The sequence below is a fragment of the Anopheles coluzzii genome, chromosome 3, assembly GCF_943734685.1.
Source record: "Anopheles coluzzii chromosome 3, AcolN3, whole genome shotgun sequence".
In the NCBI taxonomy this organism is placed as follows: Eukaryota; Metazoa; Arthropoda; class Insecta; order Diptera; family Culicidae; genus Anopheles; species Anopheles coluzzii.
In genome coordinates this window covers 36405320-36432348 of record NC_064671.1, presented here as the reverse complement: position 1 = coordinate 36432348, position 27029 = coordinate 36405320, and the positions used below count along the sequence as shown (strand labels likewise).

Below are 27029 nucleotides of genomic sequence, written 5' to 3'. Positions count from 1 at the left end.
CGTGTTTGTTTACTCCCCGAGTTGCTTGTTGCGTGCGGGGGAAGGGATGGTTTGTCGAAAATAAAAACCCTCCTCCCATCAACAATTAGTGCGATCGCGTAAGCTACCCATTTAGATCAAGTTACTTTTGTGCTGTGATAAAGTACCCAAAATTATTTCTTTTCTTTTCAAAAAGAATGCTCAAAGTCACTGCGACGAAACAAACACGGCATTTGATTAAACACACCCCGTGCTTGGTGTGGTGTGTGTTGGAAGAGCGTAAGCAAACAAATTAATTTATATTTAGCAAATGAGTGCAACTTGAGCGTGTAGAAAGACACAGGGAAGGTGTGAAATATTGTTATTTTTTCACTTTCCCATCACTGACGTAAATGTTCTGTGAGGTTGTATATCTGCGGTGGTTCAAAGCTCAAACAATACACGACACAAAAGAAGGAGTGGCCCCCAATAATCGTGACGTAAAAGTGTGCGCGTGGTTGAAGTCATAACACGGAAAACATATTTTTGGTGACAAAAGGTGAAAAAACTGTCCCAAAGAAACGCTTTCGGCGGGCATCAAATTGTTGTTCTCATTTTAGAGTTTGCATGCTCTCGCCATAACAGACGGACACTGCTCTTACTCCACTCCTTGGAGTGTGTGAGCCGAGACTGGTTGGCGACCGAAATGGGATCGGCTCAAGATGTAAGAAGATGCGGACGACTGCCAGGCCAGCTTGATTAAAATGACCTCCCGGTGCGATGAGTTTCAATTTCGGTCGATTAAAGTGTTATGCCAACCGGGCCGGGTCCAGCCAGGACGTTCTGGCACCTCGGGCTGCGGTGGTTCTGTACTGACCCAAATGTTTGGAAGCTCATCCGCATCCAGCTCGAACATTCCACGGAGCGTGTTCGATTCCAGAAGGGTACAAACGCTCGCGAGTTGGCATTGAAAAGCAAGTCCATAAATTAGCAGCCCCATCAGAATAAGATGACGGGACTATCTGGCGAACGATTTTTACTGATAAGACAATTTAGTGTACCGCAAACAATCAAGATTAATTGGGATGGGAGGAGTAAAGGTTTCATATGTCAACAATGAGCTGGTTGCGTGTGGTTGATTTATTATTGAGCATGTGTGTGTGAGTTTGTGTGTGTGTGTGTGTGTGTGCAATTTGTACTTGATAATAGACAGTAAATGGGATAAACATACCAACTTAGAATCTTTTGCAACGTCAGAACACTGTAAATTGTCTTGAGATTATATCGTAGTAAAAAAAAACCCCATTAACCTACGATCGTAAAACCGGAAACTACGTAAACAACACATTGTTCTACCAATGACCGATGCCCTCCTGAGATCAGGTATTTCCACCCCTAATTAGGTCAGTCAGTCAACTTGATAATACTGGTTGGATAGACAAATTGAGATGCTTTACGTCACCTAAATGTGGTTTTTACATGGTTTTAACGATGTTAGTGACGTCGTAAACCACTTGAGTACTTTGAATCAAGAATTATGTTAAATGCACGAAATCGTCTGATGTAACACTCCAAATTCTGGGGTCTATTCTAAAGGGTTTTCCAGGGGTTCTCATAGTTGTGGGACACTTTCTTGACTCTTTCTGATCAGAAGAGAAAAATTGGACTCTAATCTAATTCCTAATGGATTGGTTCAACAAGGTTGCTATAGAGTCCAATTCCCATTACATTAAGCTCATATCACGAAAGAAACAGTCAATAAAGTGTCCCACAGCTATGAGAACTCATGAAAAAACCCTGTAATGCAAACTTCACTGCTTCAGAGATCGGCAAACTTTTCAAGCAACGGAACGAATTGAAGAAATTCAATTCCCTGTGGGCCAGTTTTCAGGGCGAAAACATTCATTTTACACTTATACTCATTTTTAGATAACAGTCCAATGTTTGGTGAAAAAAAACAGTTTTTTGGCTTTTTTAATCAACTGTCGTATGGGAGAGCTTGTTGAGCGTTAATTACAAAAATACAAAATATATACATTTTTTTTTTTTGCTTTTTCGCCGTATAAAACGTAAATTTGCTTTCCTCAATAATTGTAAAACTTGGATGGACAATAAGAATTTGCTGGAACAGTACAATCTACAAGATGTCCAGATAATCCAGGAATTGGCCATGAAATTTGTATTGAATAATAGTGCAGTCCAGTTTCCTTTTAAAAAGATTTGACAAATTACAAGCAAGCATTAACGGAGTAAATTGGCAAGATAAAAATGCAACTTTTTGCTCAAAAGCATATAAAAAAATCGATGGAAAAATGTCTACAATGAAATTAGACACATAACATTCTAAAGTTTTTGATCTAAGAATATCCCAGAAAAAGGGTCACACGGGTCAAATAGCTTTAGCTCGCGAGCCGGACTTTGCCAAGCCCTGCTATATATTGCATTGTTCATAGTCATTGTAATTTAGCCCATATTGTGTTTAACAAGTGTTTAGTGCTTTTGATTGTATTATAAGTTAGATGACGGGCTCTCTAAAAATTATCTAAAAGTGGGAATGATAAGGATTGTAAAGGTGTACTCATTATTAGTGTTAGTGAAAAGAGAGATTATGATCAGCCATGATATTTTGACAACATGATCAGAGAGATCATAAACATCCAAGACAACATGACATTTTGTGGTCCACCTTTAACCGCTTCTTAGTACTGCAACAGGAACTAAATCCGTCCCGGGGCTCATTTACTCGTTTGCTATTTACGGTCAAAACCCTACAATAACAGTGGAAAGTTTCCTTGCCAGTAGGCAAACAAACTGCCAAAGACTCCTGAGCAGCTCATGTAACACTCGCTGCCCCATGCTCTTGCGTACGTCAACCCAATCCCAAGGCCCAGAATAATCTAATCTCCGGCTGAAATTAATGTTGATGAGAACTTTCAAACAAACCGGACCAAAGTGTTAGCAAAAGTGTGCGCAGCGAAACCCTTCGAAAGTCCGTTTCATTTGTTTCATCATTTGCATCATTTTCAAGAATGTCCATACCATATGTAAAAATGCTTCTTTCATGTGACACAAACTCATGACAAATCTCGATCACGTGTTGCAAAAGCACGGGTCAATTTCGTTGGATCATAGGAGACCACTTTTCTAAAAATAAAGCAATCTCAAGGATAGTTAGAAGTGTTACATGCTGTGTTATGCGTTTATGCGATGGGGAGGTTGGACAGACCAGGGCCAGATAGGGCTGGAAGGCAGGTCAGGTCAACTTACGGTTGGTGGACGACGGGTAGTAGCGCTGATTTGCATCCGCGTGGCGCGTGAGAGTTTCCTCGCCGCCTTGTGCCATTTTCGGCTCGTTTGTGGTCGCAATCGGCGCCATATCTCGCTGCACTGGTGTCGATGTTCTAATCGATTAAGCTAATTTAAAGGGCCAAACACTACTGCAACAAGTTCCGGAGGGTAATGGAAGAAAACCACCAGCTAGACACTTCCTGTTTATTGTTGCTGCTACTGCTGTTTGGGTGCTCGGCAATACCTTCACTGTTTTGTTCGCCTTCTCACCTTCACTGGTGTCACAGCCGGAAACAGGCACAAACAGACAAACACACAGAGACCGAGTGGCGCTTCAAGGACGTTCACTGTTTTGGGGCGCTTTTCGCTGAGTTTTAGAGAAAACCTTGATTAGGGCCAGATATTTTCACTTCCTGTTCGCACTTTTCTTTGACCAGCTGTGATAGCCAAACAAATGCACTCGCTTGGCCGTAGTGAAGGATATATCCTGAGAAGCGACCCGACAACAAAACACCAGCCTACTGAGAATGGAATTTGTTGTTTGTGCGTGTGTGTTTTTTAGGAACTATTTTCTTCTCCCCCGACAAAGAAGAACAACAAATCCTACAGGATTGGATCGCTTTTGCTCTCTCACACACTCTCTTTGTTGTTTATATTCCAGCTCAATATGCACCACCGTTGCAGTGTTGCAAATGCACTTGCACACCTGCAGCCTGTGAGATCGATTCACGCGGGGATATAGAAAGAAGAAGGAGCTGTCCTCTCTGTTTGTTTCCGCACCGGACGGGCAGGCGCACCATACACGATTGCATTCAGCGTGTGCACTGTACAGTGGACAGACTCCGGCGCGCTCTCCGCTCTAGTAGGCGAAAACACTAACACGCACTCTCTCCTTTTCTATCACTCGCACTTGCTCTCGCGCGGTGTCTCTTTCGCTCGGCACTGGCAAAGGCTAGTTTTGCGCGCTCACTCTATCACACACGCGCGCGCGGTAGTGTGTTCCGCAATTCTACACCAAGCAAACAAAAAAAAAAGCTGTTCCGCGCGTTGTCGTTGACCGTTGGGAAGGTTATTAAACTGTTATTGTTTTCGTTCTTCTACGCAGAAAACCGCGGCCGAGATTCAGTGGAGATGCTGCTGCTGGCTGGGGCTTCTCGATCAATCGAAGCTTGGATGCGAACTGGTGGCGCCGGCCCAAACAATGCGGTGTCTCTTCTTTACCTTCACGTGCAAAGAGCACACACTGCCGTGTGTCGATTGGAAGGGCAAACACACACAAACACGCACACACAGCCAGCTGTTATGGCTGATAACGCACCGACACGTACACGTACGAAGGGGATTCTCCTTTTCGACGGAATATTTCGATTACCCGAGCGCGCGCCCACAGTCAACACATGCAAGCCGGTTTGTTTGTTTCGCTCAATCTCGCACAAGATTAGCGCCCTATATTAAGACTGACCTTAACCTTACTTTCGAAGCACTTTACTACAGCCTGCCCTTTTTCTCTTTCCTTTCAGTTGTCTTCCCCCCTTCTTCGCTGAAATGATCGGAAGAGGTGTGTTCGATTAGCTTCCTCAGATCGAAACAGTTCTGGCCACGGATGCGATGGAAGGATGGTAAGGTTGTTGCTACTTCCGAGCCGCCACACCGCTGTCGGTGTGTTAAAGCCAGCTTAGAATCGTTTTAGGTTTGCTTAGTATATAGGGTTAGCACACAGCACACGACGCGCACACCTTCTTGCAGCAACCCGGCGCTGTCACCTTGGCAACCGCTCCAGCTGGAAATTAGTTGTTTTCGCACAATGGCCCCGTGTTCAATCGCACTCTAGAGAAAGTTGCACACTTGCACTGTACTTTTACGACTGAATTGAATGTATGGCTTTGGTTGGACAGTTCGCGCACAGTCCGCTTCACCCCGCCTTCACGAAGGATATATTTAAAAATAATTCTTGACCGACTCGCACCGAGCGCACAAATCAAATGCGGCGGGATCCGGCAGAGATGAACGAGTTCGACTTTGCTCCCATTTAGAGAGCTGTGTGAAGATGTGTGTGGCGCTTGGGGGGAGAGACGCGCGACAAACGCGTACCAACGACGGTGTGCGAGAGTACGCCTGAAGGTTCCTCTTTGCGCGGCACAGATCGCAGTAAGTAAATGTGCCTTTAGGGGTTGGCCGAGACCGGAGGCCGTCCGAAGAGCGCATTAGAACACGAGAGGTAGAGGTCGATCGCGCGCTGATGCGTGAATTTTGTATTGTGCGCGGCTGACGGCGCATGCTGGGGTTTCCGTGTCTTTCTGCTGAGCTGTGATCGTGATACAACGGGTCCTGTTTTAATAACTTTTCTTTTCATTTTCAGTACAAAGCAAAAAAAGGCAAACAAATAGTGTTCAAATGCTAGTGACTCAAAGGAATATTTCCATGATAGAAACAAACGGCGTCAACGGACGGTAATGAGCTGGGTTTCCCGACATAAAGACTCAAAGTCTTTGAAAACTAAAGCAAGGCTAAAAGGTAACTAATACATACACATATGACAAGAAACAACTGAATACAAACATCCGGGAACCAGGACAGGTTCCCGATTCATGCCATCTGCGAGATAGATCCAAGCTAAGTGTTTGCACTAGAAAAAAGGGCCAGTTTCAGAAATAAGCAGTCAATTCTAGCCCCCCCTGCATGGATGGCGAAACGCTCCAGGTACGGTATGGACTAGGATCAGTTACAAAACCGGTAGGAGTTCAGAAATTATTACATGACTAGTATTGGAAACCATTACCAGGAACAGTATCGCTTCAGGATCAATTACAAAACCAGAATGAGTACAGAAATAGTTACACTGATGGTATCAGCTCAATATCAGTTCTAGGACCGATATGAATTCAATTACTAGTGAATACTAATACTAGTGATGGGGAAAATGAAGTTTTCGTCGGAATCGATTCCAGGTAGCTTCGAAGTTGTCTGGAATTGATTCCTGATATTAGCTCCGGAATCCGTTTCCGGATTCGATTTTGGAATCTGAATCGGCTCCAAAATCAGCTTCGAAATCGGAGTCGGTTTCGGCATCTCCATAAGAATATAAGTTTGGGTCCAATGGTTCAGCGTATTGAGAGCTGCAAAGAAACCAAATTTTTCGTTTCTGAAACTTCTTATTTTAATTCAAGAACTGATTCTCATTCACGAGCTAACTCCAATTCTAATGTCAATTCTGATTATGTGTCCGGAGCAAATTGTGCAACAACATTTTGGAGCCGATTCAGACTAGTGATGTGCTGTAAAAAGCGCACCCACGACTCCGATCCGACTCCGACTATTGTTATTCTGATTCCGACTCCGGTAAAATGGAACCACTAGATCCGCCGGGAGTCGGAGTCGCCCGGAGTCGTCCGGAGTCGTCCGGAGTCGTCCGGAGTCGTAAGGAGTCGTTGGGAGTCTTCCGGAGTCGTTGGTAGTCTTCCGGAGTCATACGGAGTCGTTCGGAGTCGCCCGGAGTCGTCCGGAGTCGTTCGGAGTCGTTCGGAGTCGTCCAGAGTCGTCCGGAGTCGTCCGGAGTCCTTCGAAATCGGTTCGGAGTTGATCGGATTCCGAACGACTCCTGACGAATCCGACTCCGAACGACCCCGGGTGACTCCAGACGACTCCGGACGACTAAGGCTCCGGACGACTCCGACTCCGGACGACTCCGAACGACTCCGGATGACTCCGGACGACTCGGGGTGACTCCGGACGACTCCGACTCCGGGCGACTCCGGACGACTCCGGGCCATTTCGGACGATTCTGAACGACTCCGGATATTGCAGCGTGGACCTACCTCCGGAGTCGATTCCGAATTTATTGTATCGGATCGGAGTCGACTCCGGATTTTTGCCAACTTTACCCATCACTAAGGCAGCGGTAATCGCTGATGCGGGCGTGCGTGCGTTTTCTGAAAATGTATGGAATTTGACACCCGCAGCGGGTGACAGTTTGAAACCGCATGCGTTAGAATAAAACAAAAATTGATTTTTCTGCACACACGCCCGCGCGCCCGCAGTAGCGATTACCGCTGCCAAATTCAGACTATATAATATAAGAAAAGAATATATAAGCGACTCTGACCCGTTGGTGCAGCGAGTTCGGTTCGGGTCGAGTCAAGGAAGTTTCATTACCCGACCCGAACTAGTTTCACCCGCGCATTGGATTTGATTCCGACCTGACGCACCCACTGCACCTACGTGCCGGAATCGAATCCGACTGACTCCCACCCGACACCGGGTCGGGTCGTGAAATGAATCATATGACCCACCACTACTTGCCAACGAATAAAATTGAATTAGCAATGTCCTTAAGATAACATTTGTAGTGTTTCTTGCTCGATATTGGTAGTTTTGGCGATTGTTTCAAAGTTTGCTTTTCTAGTCAGTAAAATGTGTGCAGAGTTTTGCAAACCTAATTTTCCTCAACTTTATATATAAAAATTAGTAACATTATTTCGCTTTGTAACCGGCAACGTTCTACCCTATTCAAAAAAAAAAAACGCGCGCGCTTTTTGCCCTCCAAAGCCTTACAACAGTTCCCCTCCAGGGGTTTGACATTTCATCAGGCTGTCAAAAGCCCCAACCCAAACAACAACAAAACCCATCCAAACACAATTTCCCACACTACTCGCACAATCCCAAAACCCTACCGGCCCAAAAAATGGGGAAAAATAAGCATGGAAAACGGAAGCAGTACCTCAACAACGTGGACGTTCCCGTATCGAAAACGACCGCAAACGTGCTGAAATCATCTGCTGGTGAAAATGTGCTACCACCACCGCCGGCTAAATCAATCCTAAAACCGTCCGTACCTGTATCTTCCACCCGACCATCCACAAAACTGCAAGCTCCGTCGGCTACAACTTCCGCCGGAGCAGGAGCTTCGGCTGCGACTTCCGGTGCTGGTGCTACGAAATACAAACAACCGGAACTGCACACAACGCTCGGTCTTAGTAAACGGATCGAGACGGTCCAGAAGATGGAAGCTCCCTCGATTAACAGCATCGGCCAGCTGACCCCGAGCAGTAAAAAGCGCGTAAATGCTATGGTAAGGGAAAATCATGCCCCAAACTCACGGAACTGTTGCCTAATACGCTTTCCCGTTCCCTGTAGGTCACGAAACATCTGAACCATCTGTACGATCAGGTCGTGTTTAAGAAGCTGGCACCGGTGAACGTGAACGACACGGTGCTGGTGCCGACCACCCGCAGCCGGCTCGGTGACGCCAAGGCCCGGTACGTGTTCAAGGACAAAAAAGACCCGGAACCGGTGCTGAGCGACTATCTGCGCCCGATACCGCCGTTTACGTTTCACTTTGTGCCGCACATTCCGACCGCCCAGCTGGGCCGCGTCGCTGCCGGTGACTCGTGGAACAACTTCCACAACATCGAGTACGTGATGCGGATCATGGAGGAGCACTGAGCAGGGTGAGGTAGGCAACACATGATCGCAAGGGGGGTTTTCTCTTTTTATGAGCATTTATTGAATTGATTGGGGGAGGGTTTGTTTCCACGGAAACGAACATTTGTGGAACCGTAATTGTTGCAATACAAACATGTACGAATTATCCGCATCGTCTTGTTCACCATTAGGCGACCGACGGAGAGCGCTAAGATACATTCAGCGGTGCTACCGTGTGTTGGGTGTTTTTTTTTATTTTCTATTTTGAAGTATTGTTAGCATGATTTAGTATCTCTTACTTGCATTAAGTTTGAACTATTCCTCTTCCTTACACCTTCAATATATTCTCGACACACCATTGCCTCACCATCATCACTCTCATCACAGCTGTTCTATGTTTCGTACGGTTTTGCCATCACTGTCTTTTCTCCACCGTCTACAGATAAATTAAAAGGCCATTTTTTTGGCTTAATATAAAACACACACATACCAACATAGGTACTTGCAAGTACTAGCAGCTGCTGGAAGGCTTAAATGTAGAAGAGAAAGTTACTTTAAGGAATCAAAAATAAGGGAAGAAACAAAAGAAACAATCAGTATACACGTACACGTAATTCGAATTGTGTTATCGAATAAAACAAACAATGCGCACCTTCCTATCTTAACCTTGAGTTGTTCACAGTCACATGCAATTGCCGTTAGTTTCATCACTTAGCTTCATTTTTTCCCGGGGTTGAGGAAGAATAACGGGAACTGAGCTTCCCTGCTTGCCCAACCCAAAACCCGATTCTCTTTGTCCGATTACCGATTGATTCCGATTTTAGCACATCGTTCGAGTCTTTCTGGTTATATTTTATGTTTTTTTTTAACGTGGGAGACATACGACAAAGGTTTTCTATCATTCTATCATCATTAATACACATACGTTTCACTTCCGCAACCCGGTTCGCTCGCTACGTTAACATTCCGTTACGTTTTTTGGAGTAAAGTATTTTAAATTGCAAGTTTAGATTTCTCAATGATCGCTCCGCTTCTCTTGATCTCACCGTAAATTGTGTGCTTCGCGAATTGCTTCGTTTTAGACATTATTTCATTCTCCAACGGGGCCCACACACGTGCACTAAAAATGATACAAAAATGATATAAACAAAAAGCTCAATACACACAGCAGGTACTAGATAAAGAGAGAGAGCGGGAAACAAAAATGATAAAACCAAAATTACAACACTAACCACACATTTTATTGAGAACATTAAATCCAGCAGAAATTAATTGTAAAGAAAACAAAAATAAACGTTTATCTTCTTTGTTGGAAGAATGAAGAAAAGAAAACTGTAAAACTATAAAATTAATGCAATTAAAGTAGCAAGTAATAAATGAAAGGTAAAAACAACGAGACAGTGTGAGGACCGTCCGTCGGCCCACACACTTCCCTACGTCATGATACTTTTTTGTATGAGAAACTAACAATAACTAAAAGCATAATCAACAAAAACTGTTACCAGTTGTGCTGTGCGTTTGCTAAAAGAAGATAAATCCGTGTCGTGCGCACGCAAAACCTGTACCGTAATCTTTCCTCCCGAACCACAAGCCCTAAGAATGGTTGAATAAACTAACTTCCTAAAGCTTGATTTGCTTTCCATTTGGGAAATAGGTTTCCCTCTCTTATTAATAATAATTCTTTTTTTTTTTGTTGCTCCATGTCAGACACGGTTCATTTTTTGTTGTGTTTTTGCACATTTGCAGTGTGCTTTTTAAAAGTTTTTTTTCTGGCTTCACATTTTCTAGTAAGATTCTGTAATTTTTTTGTGTAATGCTTTTTTTTCTTTAATTAGTAATCTATTATTTTCTGTTTTTTTAATGCTTTCATAGTATTTCAATCATTTAATTATGTGCGGGGTTTCTCGTCCCCTGAATGGATTTCCCTTTAAACTGATGCAAACTGCGTTGCGATTTTTGCCTTCGGCTTTGCAACTTCCTATAGCTTTTGCTATAGAGAACATGTATGTATATATTTGTGTGTGCTTTTTTATAATTATCTCTTATTAATGTTGATTGCATGGTATAGAGAAAAGGATAAAGAGTGTTGCAAAAAAATAAAAATAAAAACATGAATCAAACGGAATCACGCACACAAAATCTTTCAATCCATAATCAACAAGCATCCCGGCAGGGAGATGAGGAAGTAGTGTGGAGGGGACCGGGAATTTCCGGGTGTATGAGAGTGGAAGGAATTGAACGATTATTCCCTATTGATCGGAATGGATTAGGGTTACCGAATGTAAAATAAAATGTAAAATTACATTCTTCAATCCTCTGTCCCCTGTCTGCTAACTCGCCCTGGTACACTACACACTTTGTGCTTTTTTTCTTGTTTGTTTCCAATATAGGTGCCTATCTCTCTCTCCCCAAGCTGGGGAGGTAACGTTAAAAGTAAATGCTACCTATATGCAATCGGCATTCCACGACCGAACGGGTGGGCGAGCCGACTGCAAGAGGCGTTCAGTCGCTGCTACGAGTACAGATCGAGTGAGATTAGAAAGGCAAAGATGATGGGCTGTACGGCCGGTGCTAGAAGCCGTGCAATGCTCAGTAGCGTTGCACCGCAGTGCAGTAGTAGTATAAAGGAATGGGGTCCCTCTGCTAGACTCCGTTCCTGATTACGGGCGACAGGAGGGATGGTACTGTGTGGTGGCCCTAGACGAAGTGCTGCCGGTAATGTTTCCTCTATTCCTAACACTAAGCAAGTGGTGCTGTTATTTTCGAGTACCGCTGCTGCTGCTGGTGGTGGTACAGAAGTATTGTTGGAAGCTTTCTGTGTAGTTTCCCGCTTGAGTGGGCTTTTGCGCCACTGCTTACTTTCCCGTCGTTTGCGTGAAGATGCAGCACGTCGTTGTTGCTCCTCTGCTGCTCTCGCCACATTCACGTAGGAATCGTTTTCCCTCTTCATTAAACAAGCACTCTCAAAGCCGTCTTTCTTGCTCCAACTCTTCCCAGACACCGCCAGCTGATCGTGATGGTAAGAGTGATCTGCGGCAGGAAGCTGGCAGATAGTCTTAGAATCTACTGGCAAAACGACGTTGTGGTGTGCTTCGGGACGAAAAGAAAACGCTGGAAGAGATGGGAAGGGTTGCCCCTTGCCCTTGGCAGAACAACCAAACGCACAAAGGTAAGCTTGCGACCAAAGGCTGCTGCTGCTGCTGCTGCTGTTGCTAGTAGCAGACATCTCGCATGCTCGCCGTCTTATAACCCGCAGTTGCTGTTGTTGTTGCTGCTGGCGGCGATCGTATTGCGGCAGTCCGGATCTTCTTGCTGCTGCTGCTGCTACCGTATTATTAATTAAATAATAATCATAACAACACTCAACATAACAAACGTATCGCAATGATGATGCTGCTGCTGCTGCTGTCGGTCTGGTCCCTGACGACGACGACGACGGTGGGGATGGTGATGATGGTGGCGGCTGTAATCAGAACTGAAGGCTGCGGCGAGCGACGACGGCTAGTCAATTTCAGGAGATCTTGTTACGCCACCAGGAAAAGAGCACCAGCGGGGAGCACTCCTCGATGTTGAGCACGAGCACGAACGAGATCAGCTGCACGAAGCAGATGGCAAACAGGACCGGCAGGTCGAGCAGCTTCTTCAGCTGCCCGTAGAACTGGAGCTCGCCGTAGTCCGGCTGGGTGGCGGTCGTAGTGGTGGTGGTGGCGATAGTCGTACCCATCTCATCACCAAAGTGATGCTGCTGTTCCATAAATAGGTGCGATTGTGCGGGTAAGTCCATTTCATTCAGCAACTTCTGCGACGGAAGCAGCGTGGTCTTGCCGAGGGCACGGTACGGGTGTAGCTGGGCGTAGAGACGATCGGGAAGCGAGCGGTAGTAGCATTCGTCCTGCTGGCGTGTTTCGTGACCATTGTTTAGCTGCTGCTTGTGGCATTTTCCGTTGCGCCTATCCGGGTTGGTGGTGGCCGCAGCCCGATCGGGACGCTGCCCCTCGACGCCCTTCTTCGGGCCGACACCGAATGTGGCGATGAGCGCGGGAAAGATGCTAAAGATCAACCGAGCGAATGCGATCGACAACGGAAGCGATGGAGCGACGGGGGAAGCGATAGGTTTCAGCGGCGGACGCTTCTGCTCGGGACGCATCGGGACGGTGGCGGTTGTTTCGGAAGTGGGAAGGGAAGTGGTGGGACAACCGGTTGCTGGTGCACCGCCATCGTCAGAGAACGCATCAGCCGACGGCGGGCGGAGGGCGGGAAGGGAAAGGGGAGAGGGAAGGTTAGCCCCTGCCGGTGGAGCTAGGCACGGTAAACCTCAGCTAGGGTATTTGCAGTATTGGGCGTACGTAAGGTCGTAGCTGGCGAAGCGCGAGTACTGTATGTCGCGACGCTTCCACTGATCGATCGTGCCCAAATGCTCGATCTCCCGGTTGGCGTTCGCAGCAATAGATGTCTTGAAGGAATAAAAAATACAACACAGTGAGTATTTGGATGGTTGATGTGAAACAAGCGCACGTAGTGTACACGATCGTACGTACCTTGTTCGCAAACACGGTCACGATGAACTTGCCCGGCTGGAACGTGCGGGTGACGCGCTTGATCAGCTCGCCGTAATCCGACGACGCGACATTGCTCTCGAAGCTGACGTACGAAAACTCACGTTCCGGCGTGATGTGGATGGTCATGTAACATCCCTGTGAACGAGAGACAGAACGAAGCGGAGGCGTTTTGTGGTTAATTGCATTGATTGAATCAGATTCGAACGTTTAAAGTGCACATAGAGAGGAACAACAAATGATTCTATTGATATAAACTTATAAGCAAAAACACGGGAAATCCAAACTCATGACGCAATAAAAACCGCCAAAGCGTCTTAATTCTACATTTTTTCCTTTTCTATGTCTATTTCTAAGAATGGGTTGAAATGATCTGCTATTTACCAGAATACTACAAAACATTCCCAATTCTATATTACAGGGGTTTTCAAGTCACTTTCGATTGTGCACATTATTAATCACCTTCAAGATGTTTTTCAACAGCTATTGAATGGTTTATTTGCGTCATAATAAAATTTTAATTCTTACACATGATTTTCAACACACCACAAAAAACTTTCAAACTCAATACAGCTTGAGACGTGTTGAAAATCATGTGTAAGAATTAAATAATTATTATGATACAACATTTGACAGCTGTTGAAAAACATCTCGAAATCAAAAAATGTTGTAGACAATGGAAATTTTGTCTCGAAACCCCCTATAACCTCTTAGAGGATTTTCCAAGTCACTTTTGAATGTAAACGCTGTTATTCACCGCGTGCAAGATGTTAATCTGATATTTCATAACGATCATTATAATTTTTAATTTCTTTAGCATGATTTTCAACACGTCTCAAGCTGGAATGGGTTTGACAGTTCTTTGAGATTTGTTGAAAATCATGCGTAAAAATATAAATTTCATATTGAAACAAATACATCATTTGAAGGATGTTGAAAAACATCTCGGAGGTGGTTGCAGAGGCGAATGAAGCCAAAAGGCTATAAGTCTCTTTAAAAATAATAAAAAAAACAGATAAAAAAAACTTGGATGCGGTGAATAATTATGGCCACTTTCGAAAGTGACTTGAAAAATTGTGGAATGCATTTCCCTTACTAATATTTTTAGATTACATAGAAATTGCTTTTTTAAGTTGATTTTAAAATAAAAATATTTAAAAAAAACTTAAGGAAAGGTTTACTAACATAAATGGGCAAATGGACAAACTAACGTAAAAAATCACACATAATGCACTACCAGTACACAAAATCTTATGAAAATTATTCCGAAAAAAAGAATAAAATTGTTGAAATTCTAACCGTACAATAAACAAACAACAAGTAAAAAATGTAGCATTTTAAAGGACGCAATTAAATTACAAAAACACATAAAAGTTAACATAAATAAAATTCTAATTCAGATAAATGCATGCCTATAACGAACAAAAGCTAAATCAATTGTTGAAAATTAATTATTAACGCAAAGGAATCAAAACCAAATACACAACACTTAAACTGAACACAACAAAGCACAAAAAATGATTACCTCTTTGTACTTCTTTCCACACTGCACAAAAGGTCGAAAGATCGATTTGTAGATAAGAGAAGAAATACAAGACTTCATTTAAATAAACTGTCCCAAACATGAAGGAACACAATTGCACAGTGCTTCATACTTACATTCTTGGAGATGCCGTTCATGGAATAACCGCACGGATCGAACAGATAATCATCGATGACCATACCCGGCAGCAGACGATGAATGCCCGATTTCTAATAGGAAAAGAGTTGGAAAATATATATAAACACAAACAATCGTTAAATTTAGAATTCCACAATGAAACAACAGAATGTACTAACCTGGGTCGCCTCCTTGGCGGTCGTGCAGACATCCTTGGTGAAGATGGCCATCACGCTCGGGTCCAGATCCGTCATCAGTATCTCGATCGTCTGATCCGGATCGGGCTGCATCGATGCTTCAATGAGCTGAGCGTCGAGTTGCTGCACATCATCGTCCTCCTGCTGCTGCTGCTGCAGCTGTTGCGAATGGTGCTGCTCCATCAGCTGATGGAGATGGTTGTTGCGTTTGAGAATTTTGGAGCCCCCTCCCCCGCGGCTCAGCGTGTACAGATGCCAGCAGTCGCGATTGATCGCACCGAGGCTGTAGGCGCGCCCGTCGTCAAAGAACGAGTCGAGAAAGGCGACCTCCTCGTCGAAGCCGCGGTGCGGCGACACCTGCAGCTCCGGGCGCTTGTAGTTTTTGCGCGAGTAGAACAGATCCTCGATCTCGGTGTAGCCGGCAATTTCGGCGGCCAGGCGTAACAGTGGCTCGAAGCACTGCAGCGGCGTCGTGGTACCGCACGTCTTCAGTATCCAGCGACGCTTCGACACGAACATGCTGCTTTCGCTGTAAAAAAAAGGTGCGAGGGAGAGCGAATTTGATAGCATAGGGGTTAGTAATCGTATGGCATTCATTTCTAAAACAACGAGAAGCAACTGGAATGCAGTTTGCAAGCAACGACTTTGAGGGGAGGGGGGAGCAGATCTCTTATCGCACATTGCATAATGTGTTACGCGAGTGCATCAACACTGTTGCTCGATGCGCCACGGGGCTCGATGATAGAAAGCAGGATCGATCGCGTACGTTCGAGCGCGCGCGAAGTTCACGACCCCGCCTAACGAGCGATCGCTTCCCCATCGTTCCAGAGTGCCGAGGGCCAACCACAATCCTTCCATAGGCTCTGCCACAGGCTAATCTCGTTCCAGAACCACTAACGTCAGCGCTGGCAGCCGCTCAATCACGCCTCAATCCACATTGGCATTTGTGTGGCCCGTTATCGCATAAATCCTTGACATTTGGAACAAATCCATTCAATGCTCTATCTCTCTCTCAAGCACACACACACACACAAGATTGATAAGAGGTGAAGATGCTGCCATCTGGGTGAAAAGGAAGTGAAGCTTTGGTTCGGCTGGGAAGACCTTTCGCGAACCTTTTGCTTAAGAAAGACGGGATGAAAAGGGAAAGCAAAACATCCAATCCAACCATTTAGAGATCCTCCATTGTTATACACAACGGCTTGTGGTAGCAGGATGGGGAGATCACATTGAGTTCATTCTAACCCCAAGATAAGGAAGTCGACGACTTCTCATTGTGGATGATTTGAAAAAAAAAGAGCTGGCCTTAAAAAGAAAATAGCATTGATAACTTATGCCCATAAGCTCGGCACGTTTGAATTGGTTTAGATTGGGATGGGGACATGCAAAAAAGAGAGAATAACCCATGCCGCCGGCAAGGTCGATTAAGACACTGTAACGGTACGCCACAAGTTGACACTTTATCAGCGGGGCCAAGTCAAAAAAAAGGGCAAGGCTGTTTCATTTCTTTTAAATTGGGAATAATTCGCAAAACGGTTGGCGGTCGTTGCCCGCCGAGACCCCTCCATTAGAAGCCCATTTTCCATTTCCTGCCCGTTCGGTGTAAGGTCAGGAGCGTGAACTGATGTGAACGATCGGACCAACTAAAAAAAAAGTCCTTCTAACCAACACGCGCCTCTAGGTCAACGAAACATTTGGCAACAAATTTGTGGATGTCCCAGCAACGAAACAGACACACACACAGCTTGATGTGACGCATATGTGGATTATTTGTGACGTGAATGGTTCGTTGTAGCATCAAGCATACAGCAGCTTGGAGCAGCAAAAGCGACACTCACAGTGTGGGATATAAATAATTTTTCCCGCTCTCACACAGGTGCAGAAAATTGAAGAAAAGTGGAAGAAAGCGGGCAACACGCCAGCAGAAATTGTAGTAAAAATTAAACAAAAACACAGCTGTTCGAGAGTGCCGATTGAAATGGGGAAAGAGCCGCACAGCAGGGCGAGCAAAAAACGGTGTTTGCAAACGGTCGACAAAAATCGTGGGCAAAAAAGATATTTTTGTCGAGCTAATATCGGCGTACTTCTGTGACACAACACAACACAACAAAGCTTCGGTTTGAAACTGTTTCGCCAACCGACACAAAACAACCAGCGGGGCAGAGCAAACCCATACATACACCGATGTTCAAAATTGGCTTATTATGCAAATTTAATTTTGGGTGGATTATTCCCTCACAGCAGAGAGAACATGCATCAACCTCCAATGAGCATCACATTTCATGCGCCCAGAAGCTATCAGTATCCCTTTTTTTTTGCTATTGGGATGTTTTGTTTTCTATTGAACCTGAAATTCATTCAATCGTGAGAAAAAGGGGATTATCATCGCATCAAATATTCCTTCCCATTTCCCAGCGTTGTTTCACAAGCAAGCAAGGATGTATGCTGCTACCGCTAGGGGATAATGCAGCGCACATTTGTCTGAATAAATTCGCTCCAATAACTAATGCTCATCCACCTGTGTGCGATCCTTTTCGGAACGGCGCTATTTATGAGGAGTATCAATAAGTTTGCAGTGTGTTTAGTTGAACTTTTACGCATTTCTGTAAACAATTGGTTTCTTATTCATGTTTTTCAATTGCCGAATAGGAAAAAAATGATACTCTTTTGGCGATTTGATCTTGCGTTGATCATGTTTTGTTACTTCAATCGTAATTGAAGATCGAGCTAGGAAGCTAGAACCTGTGAGGACATCAATCGGAAGACACAATTATCTAAAGCAGGGATCTCCAAACTACGGCCCGCGGGCCGCATGCGGCCCTCAAGAGCTTAAAATGCGACCCCGATGACTTTGCCAGATTTAGAATAAATATTAGGTTATTTTGACTTTTTCAAAAGAAATTGTATTTTTTTTTTTACATTTCTTAGACAAAAATCAAGTTTAATAACACGAATCTGTTCAAGTATCGTTAGTATTTTGTTATAAAAATGAGATTTAAACGTTCATTCATCAATTATAGGTAACATCAAATGGCCCTCCTCAACATAGTGTTTTTTGAAGCAATGCGGCCCGCGGGCTGAAAAGTTTGGAGGCCCCTGATCTAAAGTACTGTGAAATAAATTGTATTTTATAAGATCAGAGTCAGATTCATATCAAATATTGCGCCTTTTCTCAAGTGCTGTTGGCAAGATTTGTCCAGACCGAAGAGGCTAATTTTTGGAATTAGTAATTACATCGCCTAAATCGATTTTTTCAACTTTCATTCGATTTCAACTTTCATTCCCAACCATTTGAAGTGATTCGAAATGACCTAAGCTCGACCGTACTTGATCGGACTCCCAAAGTCGACCGGACTTGTCTGGAGTGAACCGAATTCGACCGGACTTATCAGGTGTCGTACGGACCCATCCGAACTCGTCTAGGGTTTGTCTGGATTCGTCCGGACTCGGTCAGAGTTGTGCAGAATTGTGCATTCGATTCTAATTTTGATTCGGAGTCGGATTCAGTTTTTCAGAACCGGAGTGGATCCTCCTCGTTACCTATGACTAATCTGCAATGTCTGGTCTACTATACAGCAGGTGGAACAGAACTTCCCATTTCAGTTTTTCTTAGTACATTGGTAGTAAACAAGAGTCCATAGTCTTCATCGACTTAAGTCCATATAGGACCTAAATTCTGTAATTCTAGATAATTTCCATTGATTTTAATCGATGGGAAAAGACTTGCTAAGCTACTCCAAGTACACTTACTGTACACAAGTGGCGACATCTGGCGTCAAAAAACGCTACAAACTTATTAGTACTCCTAAAACAACCCACAACAGAAAGCCCTCGTCGTTCCAACGCAAACAAATCCCCAAAAAAAAAGGATCGTACATTATAATAGTTTTGCCTTACCTGAGCACATAAGCATCGATCTGGTCGTTTCTGGTGAAGCTGATGATTTCGCATCGTACGGTTTTCAGCAGTGCATCCCACATCGGTCTAAAAAAAGGAAGGAGAACAACAACGGTAAGTGAGTGATTTTAGTTGCAATGGCATCCAGTAGCAGGTACAATAATATGCTGGAGGTAATACAGAATAGAGCACTGTTATTGGAGAATCGGGGGAAGGGAAAGTGCCAGTGAAAACCCTCCGACCTATGGGTATAGGGGGGCATGAAAATCGATTACATAAGGATATAGGAGGTAAAAGCACGGGTAGTGGAGCTAAAACAACACAAAAAACACGAACACGGTGCTGCTGCTGCTGCTGTATATCATATGCTCAAGGTCGAAGGTGGGCTTTTATTGTTTGTTGCTGCTGCTGCACCGAGTGCAAATGAAGGGAAGATTCTTGTTTTATACCATTTACCCGGCGGGAATACATTTACGTGTGGTGGAAATTAATGATGCATAAGCTCGCTCCGATGAGGTGTGATTGGGCTTGGCGGGGCAACGGGAGGGTTCTGGAAATTGCTTTGTGTGCACAACTCACAAACTTCCATTACAATCGGACCGAAAGGCAGTCAACACGTCCCATCATTCCTGAGTCATACTGTTTAAAACAACAACGCCCTTTTTATGAGTTATGCAATCAGTGGCAATGTTGCATCAATGTCAAGGAAATATGAACCTCCATTTCACCGTGGACGATGGTATAATATACATTGTCAGGGGAATGGTGCTGGAGACACTGGAGAACAAAAAACCCACATTCATCAGCAAATTCCTTCAGCGTACATCGCCCGTTGATCGATTGGCTGAAGGAAGGTTTAGTTTGTATCGATGTAATGTAAACAAACGTTTTGTTTTAATTCGTTCAAACAAACTTGATTTTAATCGGTAAGCTTACTACATTACAATGAATATGGTTCATTATGTATATGCTTTTTCAGCCATTTTAAATGAGAACCAGATCCCCTAGCGATGTCACCAGATGGCTACGGCATTGTAGAAACATTGTACATGAATTTACGAGGGTTGAAAAACAACCAAAAACAATCTTTCCAGCCTTTGTTTTGCTCGCAGAGTTTGAAAATTGTCGCAAGAAAGTTGCGGACACGCGTCAAAGTTCCACCAAGCATGAACATAATTTATGTAAATTGGATGAAAGTTCTGCGAGCGATTGCTTGCTCGCAGTGCGTGAAAGTTTTATTTATTAAGCTCTAACAAACTGTCTTTATTTAGTCAAAATATTAGGCAAGCTAAAATATCACGTTTAACTCGAAATGGAGCGTTAAAAAGTGATTATTTAGTTCTTCTATTTTAACAGGTTATCTTGTTACAAAAAAAGACATTTGAAAATATGTTTGAAATTAAATTGATGTAGAAATATTGGTAAAAATAGGTAAACGTTTAATAAACAATCAATTACTGTAATCAGTGTAAAGATAGATTCAAAATCATTTCTGAGCGTTATAATGACGAATATATTTTTAAAATTTTGCTCTCAAGGGACTCTCAAGGAACATGAGTATTTTCACGTACTTTCATATGTTTTTACTTATATTCGTTGCTGTTGAAATAAGTCAATAATTTTGTTAATAGTTGGTTAAAAAAAATCTTGAACAGAATTAATCATCTTGAGGTTTTGCGCTTTAAGTGACTCTTCGCTTTAGGTCTCTCTGTCACGATCGTTGGGCCACCACACCTGGCGCGCAATTACCGGACAAACGATAGCAATTAATTGAACAACCGCCAATTTGGTTGCTTCATCCTTTTGCCCGCAAGAACACGGGTACAGGCAGTGGAAACCTGAACGCCGCAAACCATGTGACAAGTGGCGATGCATGGCGCAGTAGCTGAGACAACTACAAGCGCACGGCCCGACGCTGATGCTGGAATGCGCAGCGCGCGATGCGTCAAATAGCAGCGCAAAGGGCCGACGCGAGAGGATAGGCAACCGAGAGAGAGAGAGATGCCGGTAAAACAAAACCGCACCAGTTGCGTGCACACATCTACAAACGCACCCGCCGCCGGAAAGCACGCCAACTGGTCCGCCACGTGGTTTCCAGTCGAGACGGTTCGCGGCGATCGTTTGCGCTATCTGGTGGTGGTGTGTGCGCGCCATCGTCGGCGTAGCTTATCGCGGGCACCCAGCAGTCAATCGGCGTTGACCCTTTGCTGACCCAACACCAATAGCGTCGCACACACTGACCGATCGGGAATGGCCTAGAGTGTCTCGGCGGCTCTCCGAAACGGAACTGGTCCACGTCGAACAGGTCGAACGCATCTCGCTTATCAGTGCCGGGGTGGGAAAAAACGGGGCGACCAGCTGCCTTGTTTCTAACGTGTAAACGAGCCTTTTTGCAAGACGAATCTCGTCAACCAAATTACTCATCTCTCGCTGACGGACGCGGACACCACTCCCCATCACCGAGGCGACACACACAGCCAGCAGCAGCAATCAAAGCAACCGGCTGGGTAGTCAAAATGTGCACGTTAACCCTTGAGGTACACGAACAGAGACCGAGAGAGAGTGAAACAGGTCTGATAAATATTCCCCTCACTCTCTCGCTGCCAAAAAATAAAAGCGGGGAAGTGAAAACCCCTATGTATGCGTGTGATGTGTCCGCGTATGCGTAATGAATGTCCAATTTTCCGTGTACGACACGCCTTTCCGGGTGCTGCGCCGTGGCGTGGTGGTGGTGTGTGTAAGTTGTTTTGAAAATGTTCTGGAACATTCCACGCGTGAATATTTGTCAATTTCGGTGCGGGTCGCCCTTCCAGCGGCGTCTTTTTCTGTTGGTGTTGCAAGCAACCCATGTGTGTTCCATCGATTATTATCTGCCGAAACTGTGTTGTGCCCTTCGGATTCGGTTTTTAGTGCGTTTTTGAAGTAATATAACACAGCAAAAACAAACAAAAATGCGTACGCAATCAACGCTTCCAACCTTTGCACGGTGACGTTTTTTCTCTCTCTGCGGGATTAATCACCCATCGGCACTTGCAGCGGATTGATAATGGCTAAAAATACCATTTTAGATTAATTTCCGCAATCGCAAGAGCACATGTGTCGCGCGTTTGCGGGTCACGTTCGATAATAACGGAGGCAATCAGGGGGAGATGATACAACGACCATAGATTAGCAGCAGCAAACGCATTCGATAACGTGTGTGTGAATGTCCCGGGCACAATCCCCCGTAGAAATCACTGAACTTATCGGGCCATACTCCTTCCTCCTTTGCGTATGTCTCTATCGGCACGTGTGCCCTGTGTACCTGGTGGCCAAACAAAAAATGTGTTAATTCAGCATACCATCACGAGACGGACGCGTGTTCGCCCTAAAGGCGGCTTCTTTGGCATCGAACCATCTCAACGCCCCATAAAAAAAACGTCTTGCACGCACACACACACAACTTCTCGCACGTGTTCGCATACATGTATACAGAGGCAAATGCGGGGGGGGGAGTCGAGTGTCGCTCACATGCATTGGGGTCCACCAAAGCAAGCTTTTCACCTTGGAGGCTGGAATTACCCTTTACTTCCCGCGCACGTTTTACCGCATTTATAGGCAAAAATGCCACCGCGAAATGGCCTGTTAAATATAGCCCAACCATGTTGGTGATCTTGAAACGGCACTGCAACATTTGCTGTTTTTTTTTTTTCTTTTTTGTCAACAGAACTATACATACTTTTGCACATCTGCGAGAGGCACTTGGAAACAGTGGCCCACCAACATTATTCATGGTTTGCTGTGATGTGCGACACATACAACACAAACCTTGACAACGAACACGGCGGTGTGTCCGATACACAGGCCGCGCGCACCTGTGTGTACACCTTCACCCCTCCCACCCAGTACGGACGTGCTGGGGACAGAAAGGGAAAGCTTCTAATGCCGCAAAGTAACGAATATTGGTCCTTTTCCTCCGCGCACAGCAGCACACGCGCGCACAAACACACATGCCCGCGCTTGCCAAATTCGTTGACACCCGTCAAAGTAGCCGGTTCAATTTCAAGGTAAAGCAAAAACTGACCTCCCCCCCACTCCTTGGGTTTTCCCTTTAATGCACACAATGTCGTCTCTAGTAATTTCTTGTAAATCGTTGTTCGTGGAAAAGGTACTTTTAAGAATGTAATTTAAAAAAAGCCGTGAAGTCAATTACCGTGGTTTTAAAATACATAAAAATTCAACCCCACATTACATAATTACCACACTCTCTTCTCATTTCGAACTCTCTTTCAGCCGCCGGTTCAGGCGCTGACAGCTGAGAGCTTCCACGAGGGAAAAACGCGTAGAACATTCACGAACTAACAAAAAAAACAACAAACAAAAGCAATTTCCACGATCACACGCCCCGGAAAAAAATCCCTCGAAAGAAAGCGAAAACCTCCTACTCGTCGATCGATAAAACAACTGCGGTTAGTTTCCGCGAAAAACCCACACACACACGTGCTAGGAGCGTTTTTCCTACGCGCCAAATCGATCCGAAGTGCATCGCCTCGTCCAAGATGAACCGAATCGCGGACTGCTTTATTTTCCCACCGACTACCCCGGTGGTGCATACAACGGTGGAGGAGAAAAAGTGGTGGTGGTGGTGGAAGGGCGTGATGGAAAGTGCAAATTTGCGCACATCCAAGTGCTTCCACTGTCCAACCGCTCCCGTTTGCTTCCCCTTTTGAACAAAGCGCATTAGAAAACGCGAAACACACGCGCACACACACACACACAGCCGCAAAACCAATCTCATATGGTTCCGCTTTACCGCACCTTGGGGAAAGGCGCTGCAAACTTGCACACCAACACACACACAAACTAACGTGTGCGCGTGTGTGCAGGGTAGCCGCCGGGCCAGCCCGTGAAAATTTAACCGACACACACATACACATATATGCCACCCATCTGACAAGGGCTGGCCCGTAGTTTCAGCTGATTTTTGAAAATTGACCCACACACACACACAAGCACTATGAAGTGAAGCAAAGTGCAGGAAAGCAAAGTAGCCCGGGTGTGTTGCTAGGGAAGGCTGAGGTGGGGAATGGAGGGATTGTAAAAAAAGGATGCGGTTTTTTTTCAAATAGGAAAATTCCACTTACCTGGGGATCTTTCGCAGATCGGCATTCTTGCACGCTGTCGACGGTTCGAACCAGATTTCCAGCAGCTTTTCCACACCTTCGAAAAAGTGCATATCCTCCCTGCTACTACTATTACTACTGCTATTACTTAAGTCCTCCGACTCCGCCATTCTGTCTGGTGTACAACTTGCTTTGTTTTAGCGCGCTTCCGCTTGCTCTCACTCTCCTTTCTCGCTTGATGACGCGAATTCACCTGTCGATGAAGGGTTCACCTGATATAGTTTATTGTCCCCTGGGGCAGGTGGTGTGGAACTTTTCGCCCCAAAAGTCCTAACTAGACCCTTAGCACCACGTTCACGCGTGTGGACGCTTAGAACAACGTTAATATTTGCACTACTTTGCTGCTTACCGTTTGACGGCGGTCGTAGAGAGAGCCTTTTTTTTTTTGGTTGTGAAGTAATATTTATCCCAAAACCTTACTCGGGTCCATTTGGGATAAAATGGGCAAAACGGCACGGACACGGAGTGTGTGTGAAGTTGAAGTGATTTCAAACAAACAAAAAAAAACGGCCACAGACTTGCACGTTCCTTTCCTTCCTTCTATTTAGTCTAGAAGAATCCGTTCGACGCGTCGTCGGTTGCAAAAAATCGAACGTACCAAGTATGGGTGTGTGTAAATGTGGAAGTATGAGTGTGTGCGGGAATTAACCGGGATAGAAATAAAGATAAACTAATGCACTTTCACCAAAAACTAACGAGGGAGGTAAGGAAAATAGGGACCACTCGCTTTTGTCGCTATTTTCCCGTTTTGTTTCTTTGCGCTTTTGCACTTTTGCTTGCTGCTGCTGCTGCTGCTGCTAAGAAAAATCGATCTCAGCCGCGAGAGAGAGGACGCTGTGCGGGAGGGGTGAGTCTTTTCTACGCACGAGAAAAACGAAGACTGAACCGTCGAGCGAACCGACGGTACGAACAGACTCCTGACAGTCCGGACCGTTGCCGGCAGCTGCAATGTGTGCGAAGGAGAGAGAGTAATGCGTTAGATGCTGCTGTGCGTGTCACTCTTACTGGCGGTATGGCTATCGCTGTACACTGGGCGCTTGTTAGAATAAAGGGCCAAAAGTTTGCGGTCGTACTAGGGCGCCTCTACACCGAGCGAGAATGGTTGTTGGTGCATCATTGGTTTTGAAAATCATTTCTCGGTCAGTTTCTCACTGTGCGCTAAGTGCGCCTAATGGAATCGTTTAGTGGATTGAAGTGGTTTTACGAATAATAAAATCTGCCTTGTGAACAAAATATGAATAGATATTCTCAACACTGTTCAACTTATTCGGCGCTACAAGCGCTTTGCGGTCTTTTCCTGCTTCAGGAGTGCCAGAAATCGCTCACGATCGACCGCTTAAGATGATGCCTCCTTCATCATCGAAACATTTACGTTTTGGTCATTCTGTCTATTTTCCTTCTAAATGAAAACACAAACTTATACATACGGTCCTCTTTTTTTCCTGTTTCTGTATTAGAGCAATGTTTTTTTGCATTCTTTCTAGTCCTTTCTTTCTCATTTAAGCATGAAATTCTTTCGCCAGACGAAAATTGAACAGTGTAACAAAAACGCAATCAAAACTCAATGAGTAACTTCGTACCGCGACGGACGAAGCTGGGACTATACTTACTTACTTTCACATAATTTTATGGAATTTTGGAAATGTGAGAAAAAATCGCAAACCTTACATGCTTTTTGAATCGATTAGAGAACAATATTAAAAATGGCTTCGATGCTATCGATAACCATGGCATTTACTATTGCAATGGATATGCTGGAATTCAAGCTCATGTCCAGCACATATGTTCCTAATTGCGAAAAGTATCATAATTTTAATACCTTTTTACAGATAGATGAATACGTTCGTAATATTTTTTTTCATACGTTGTTAGAAGATTGCAGACACAATCGTCATAGCTTGCCATGTGGCCACTTCTTGAAAAGCGTGCAACACGTGTATCAATAAATCTAAAATATGGTTTAGCAGATTTATTTATACAAGTGTGAAGGAATTTCAAGGAAACCGGTTGATATACAATTGTAAAACAAAACCAAAAATTGGTTGAAAATATCTCACTTGCGATAGAAGCAAGTTGAAGTGTGTAATTTGGGATGCTTCCTTTAGAAGCTAGGTGATGTATGACGTATGAAATTACATTGAACATCGACCACGAACCGTATTCAGTTATCGATCCGTAGAAAAGATTACGATCCATTCACTCGCCAAAGATATGCACAAAGTGATATAAAACAAATATTCATATATCACACACATGCATGCTTACATTTACTAATACCGTCCGAATACGATTCTTACTAATCCGAATATTCCAAACTTTTTGACGATTCAGATAGTTCCGGAGGATTCCGAACAATTTCGGACGCATCCGAACGAACCCAAACGATTCCAGACGTTTCTGGACGCTGCCAACATTTCTAATTTAATATACCATCGGGAACTGATTGCAAATTTTTTAGGAACTATCTAGAAATAGCTTCGTTTTTTTCTAAATTTTATTCAACGCGAGTGTGAAGGTCATCTTGGACTCAAATATGACGCGATAAGGAATCTATTTTGGTTCAGGAGGGAGTTTTTAAAATCCAGAACTCATTCTATGAAAAAGACGAGAACATCTACTCCTAAATCGTATTCAAGATCAGGCAAATTAATTTGGCGGGAAAATTGTGTTACATGAGGAAATAAACCAATTTGTTTGAGGGTTCCATGTTGCAGCAACATATTTGGACCAGAAATTATTATTATCCAGGAGAACGTGTACATTTTTTAAACTGCGTTGAAACATCTGAAAGTGGTGCGATTGAACTAATGTTGTCCCATCGTTTTCAACCGACCCGTGTCTAAAGCCGATCCGACGTGAAAGAAAAGATAGGGATACGAATAAGGACCAA

The 27029-nt window shown here is 44.4% G+C and overlaps 3 protein-coding genes across 4 annotated transcripts in view; 1 reads left to right on the top strand and 2 right to left on the bottom strand.

Annotated features, from left to right (window-relative positions):
- The window catches only part of LOC120960108 (6-phosphofructo-2-kinase/fructose-2,6-bisphosphatase-like), a 71970-nt gene extending 67882 nt beyond the window's left edge, over window positions 1-4088 (bottom strand). Inside the window, exon 1 of the mRNA XM_040384061.2 lies at window positions 3226-4088. Within this exon, the coding sequence (XP_040239995.2) occupies window positions 3226-3334 (109 nt within the window). The 5' untranslated portion in view covers window positions 3335-4088. The remainder of the gene's footprint in view (window positions 1-3225) is intronic.
- Window positions 4089-7322: 3234 nt separating this feature from the next.
- Window positions 7323-10103, top strand: LOC120955508 (protein PPP1R35 homolog). The gene is made up of 2 exons (XM_040376423.2): window positions 7323-8314; window positions 8380-10103. Exons 1-2 carry the CDS (start codon window positions 7928-7930, stop codon window positions 8686-8688), a joined length of 696 nt encoding a protein of 231 aa, XP_040232357.2. The 5' UTR covers window positions 7323-7927; the 3' UTR covers window positions 8689-10103.
- Window positions 10104-12978: 2875 nt separating this feature from the next.
- On the bottom strand, window positions 12979-25032 carry LOC120955506 (S-adenosylmethionine decarboxylase proenzyme). Of its 2 annotated transcripts, XM_040376420.2 has the most exons (8): window positions 24489-25032; window positions 24101-24332; window positions 18978-19064; window positions 15063-15609; window positions 14883-14975; window positions 14749-14769; window positions 13206-13361; window positions 12979-13120 (listed from the first exon to the last, which is right to left on the bottom strand). In XM_040376420.2, exons 2-8 carry the CDS (start codon window positions 24247-24249, stop codon window positions 12983-12985), a joined length of 1191 nt encoding a protein of 396 aa, XP_040232354.1. In that variant the 5' UTR covers window positions 24250-24332; window positions 24489-25032; the 3' UTR covers window positions 12979-12982. The 2 variants fall into 2 exon arrangements, with proteins under 2 accessions (XP_040232354.1, XP_040232356.1); XM_040376422.2 differs by lacking the exon at window positions 14749-14769 and having other exon boundaries at window positions 24489-25031.
- Between the last annotated feature and the right edge of the window lie 1997 nt (window positions 25033-27029).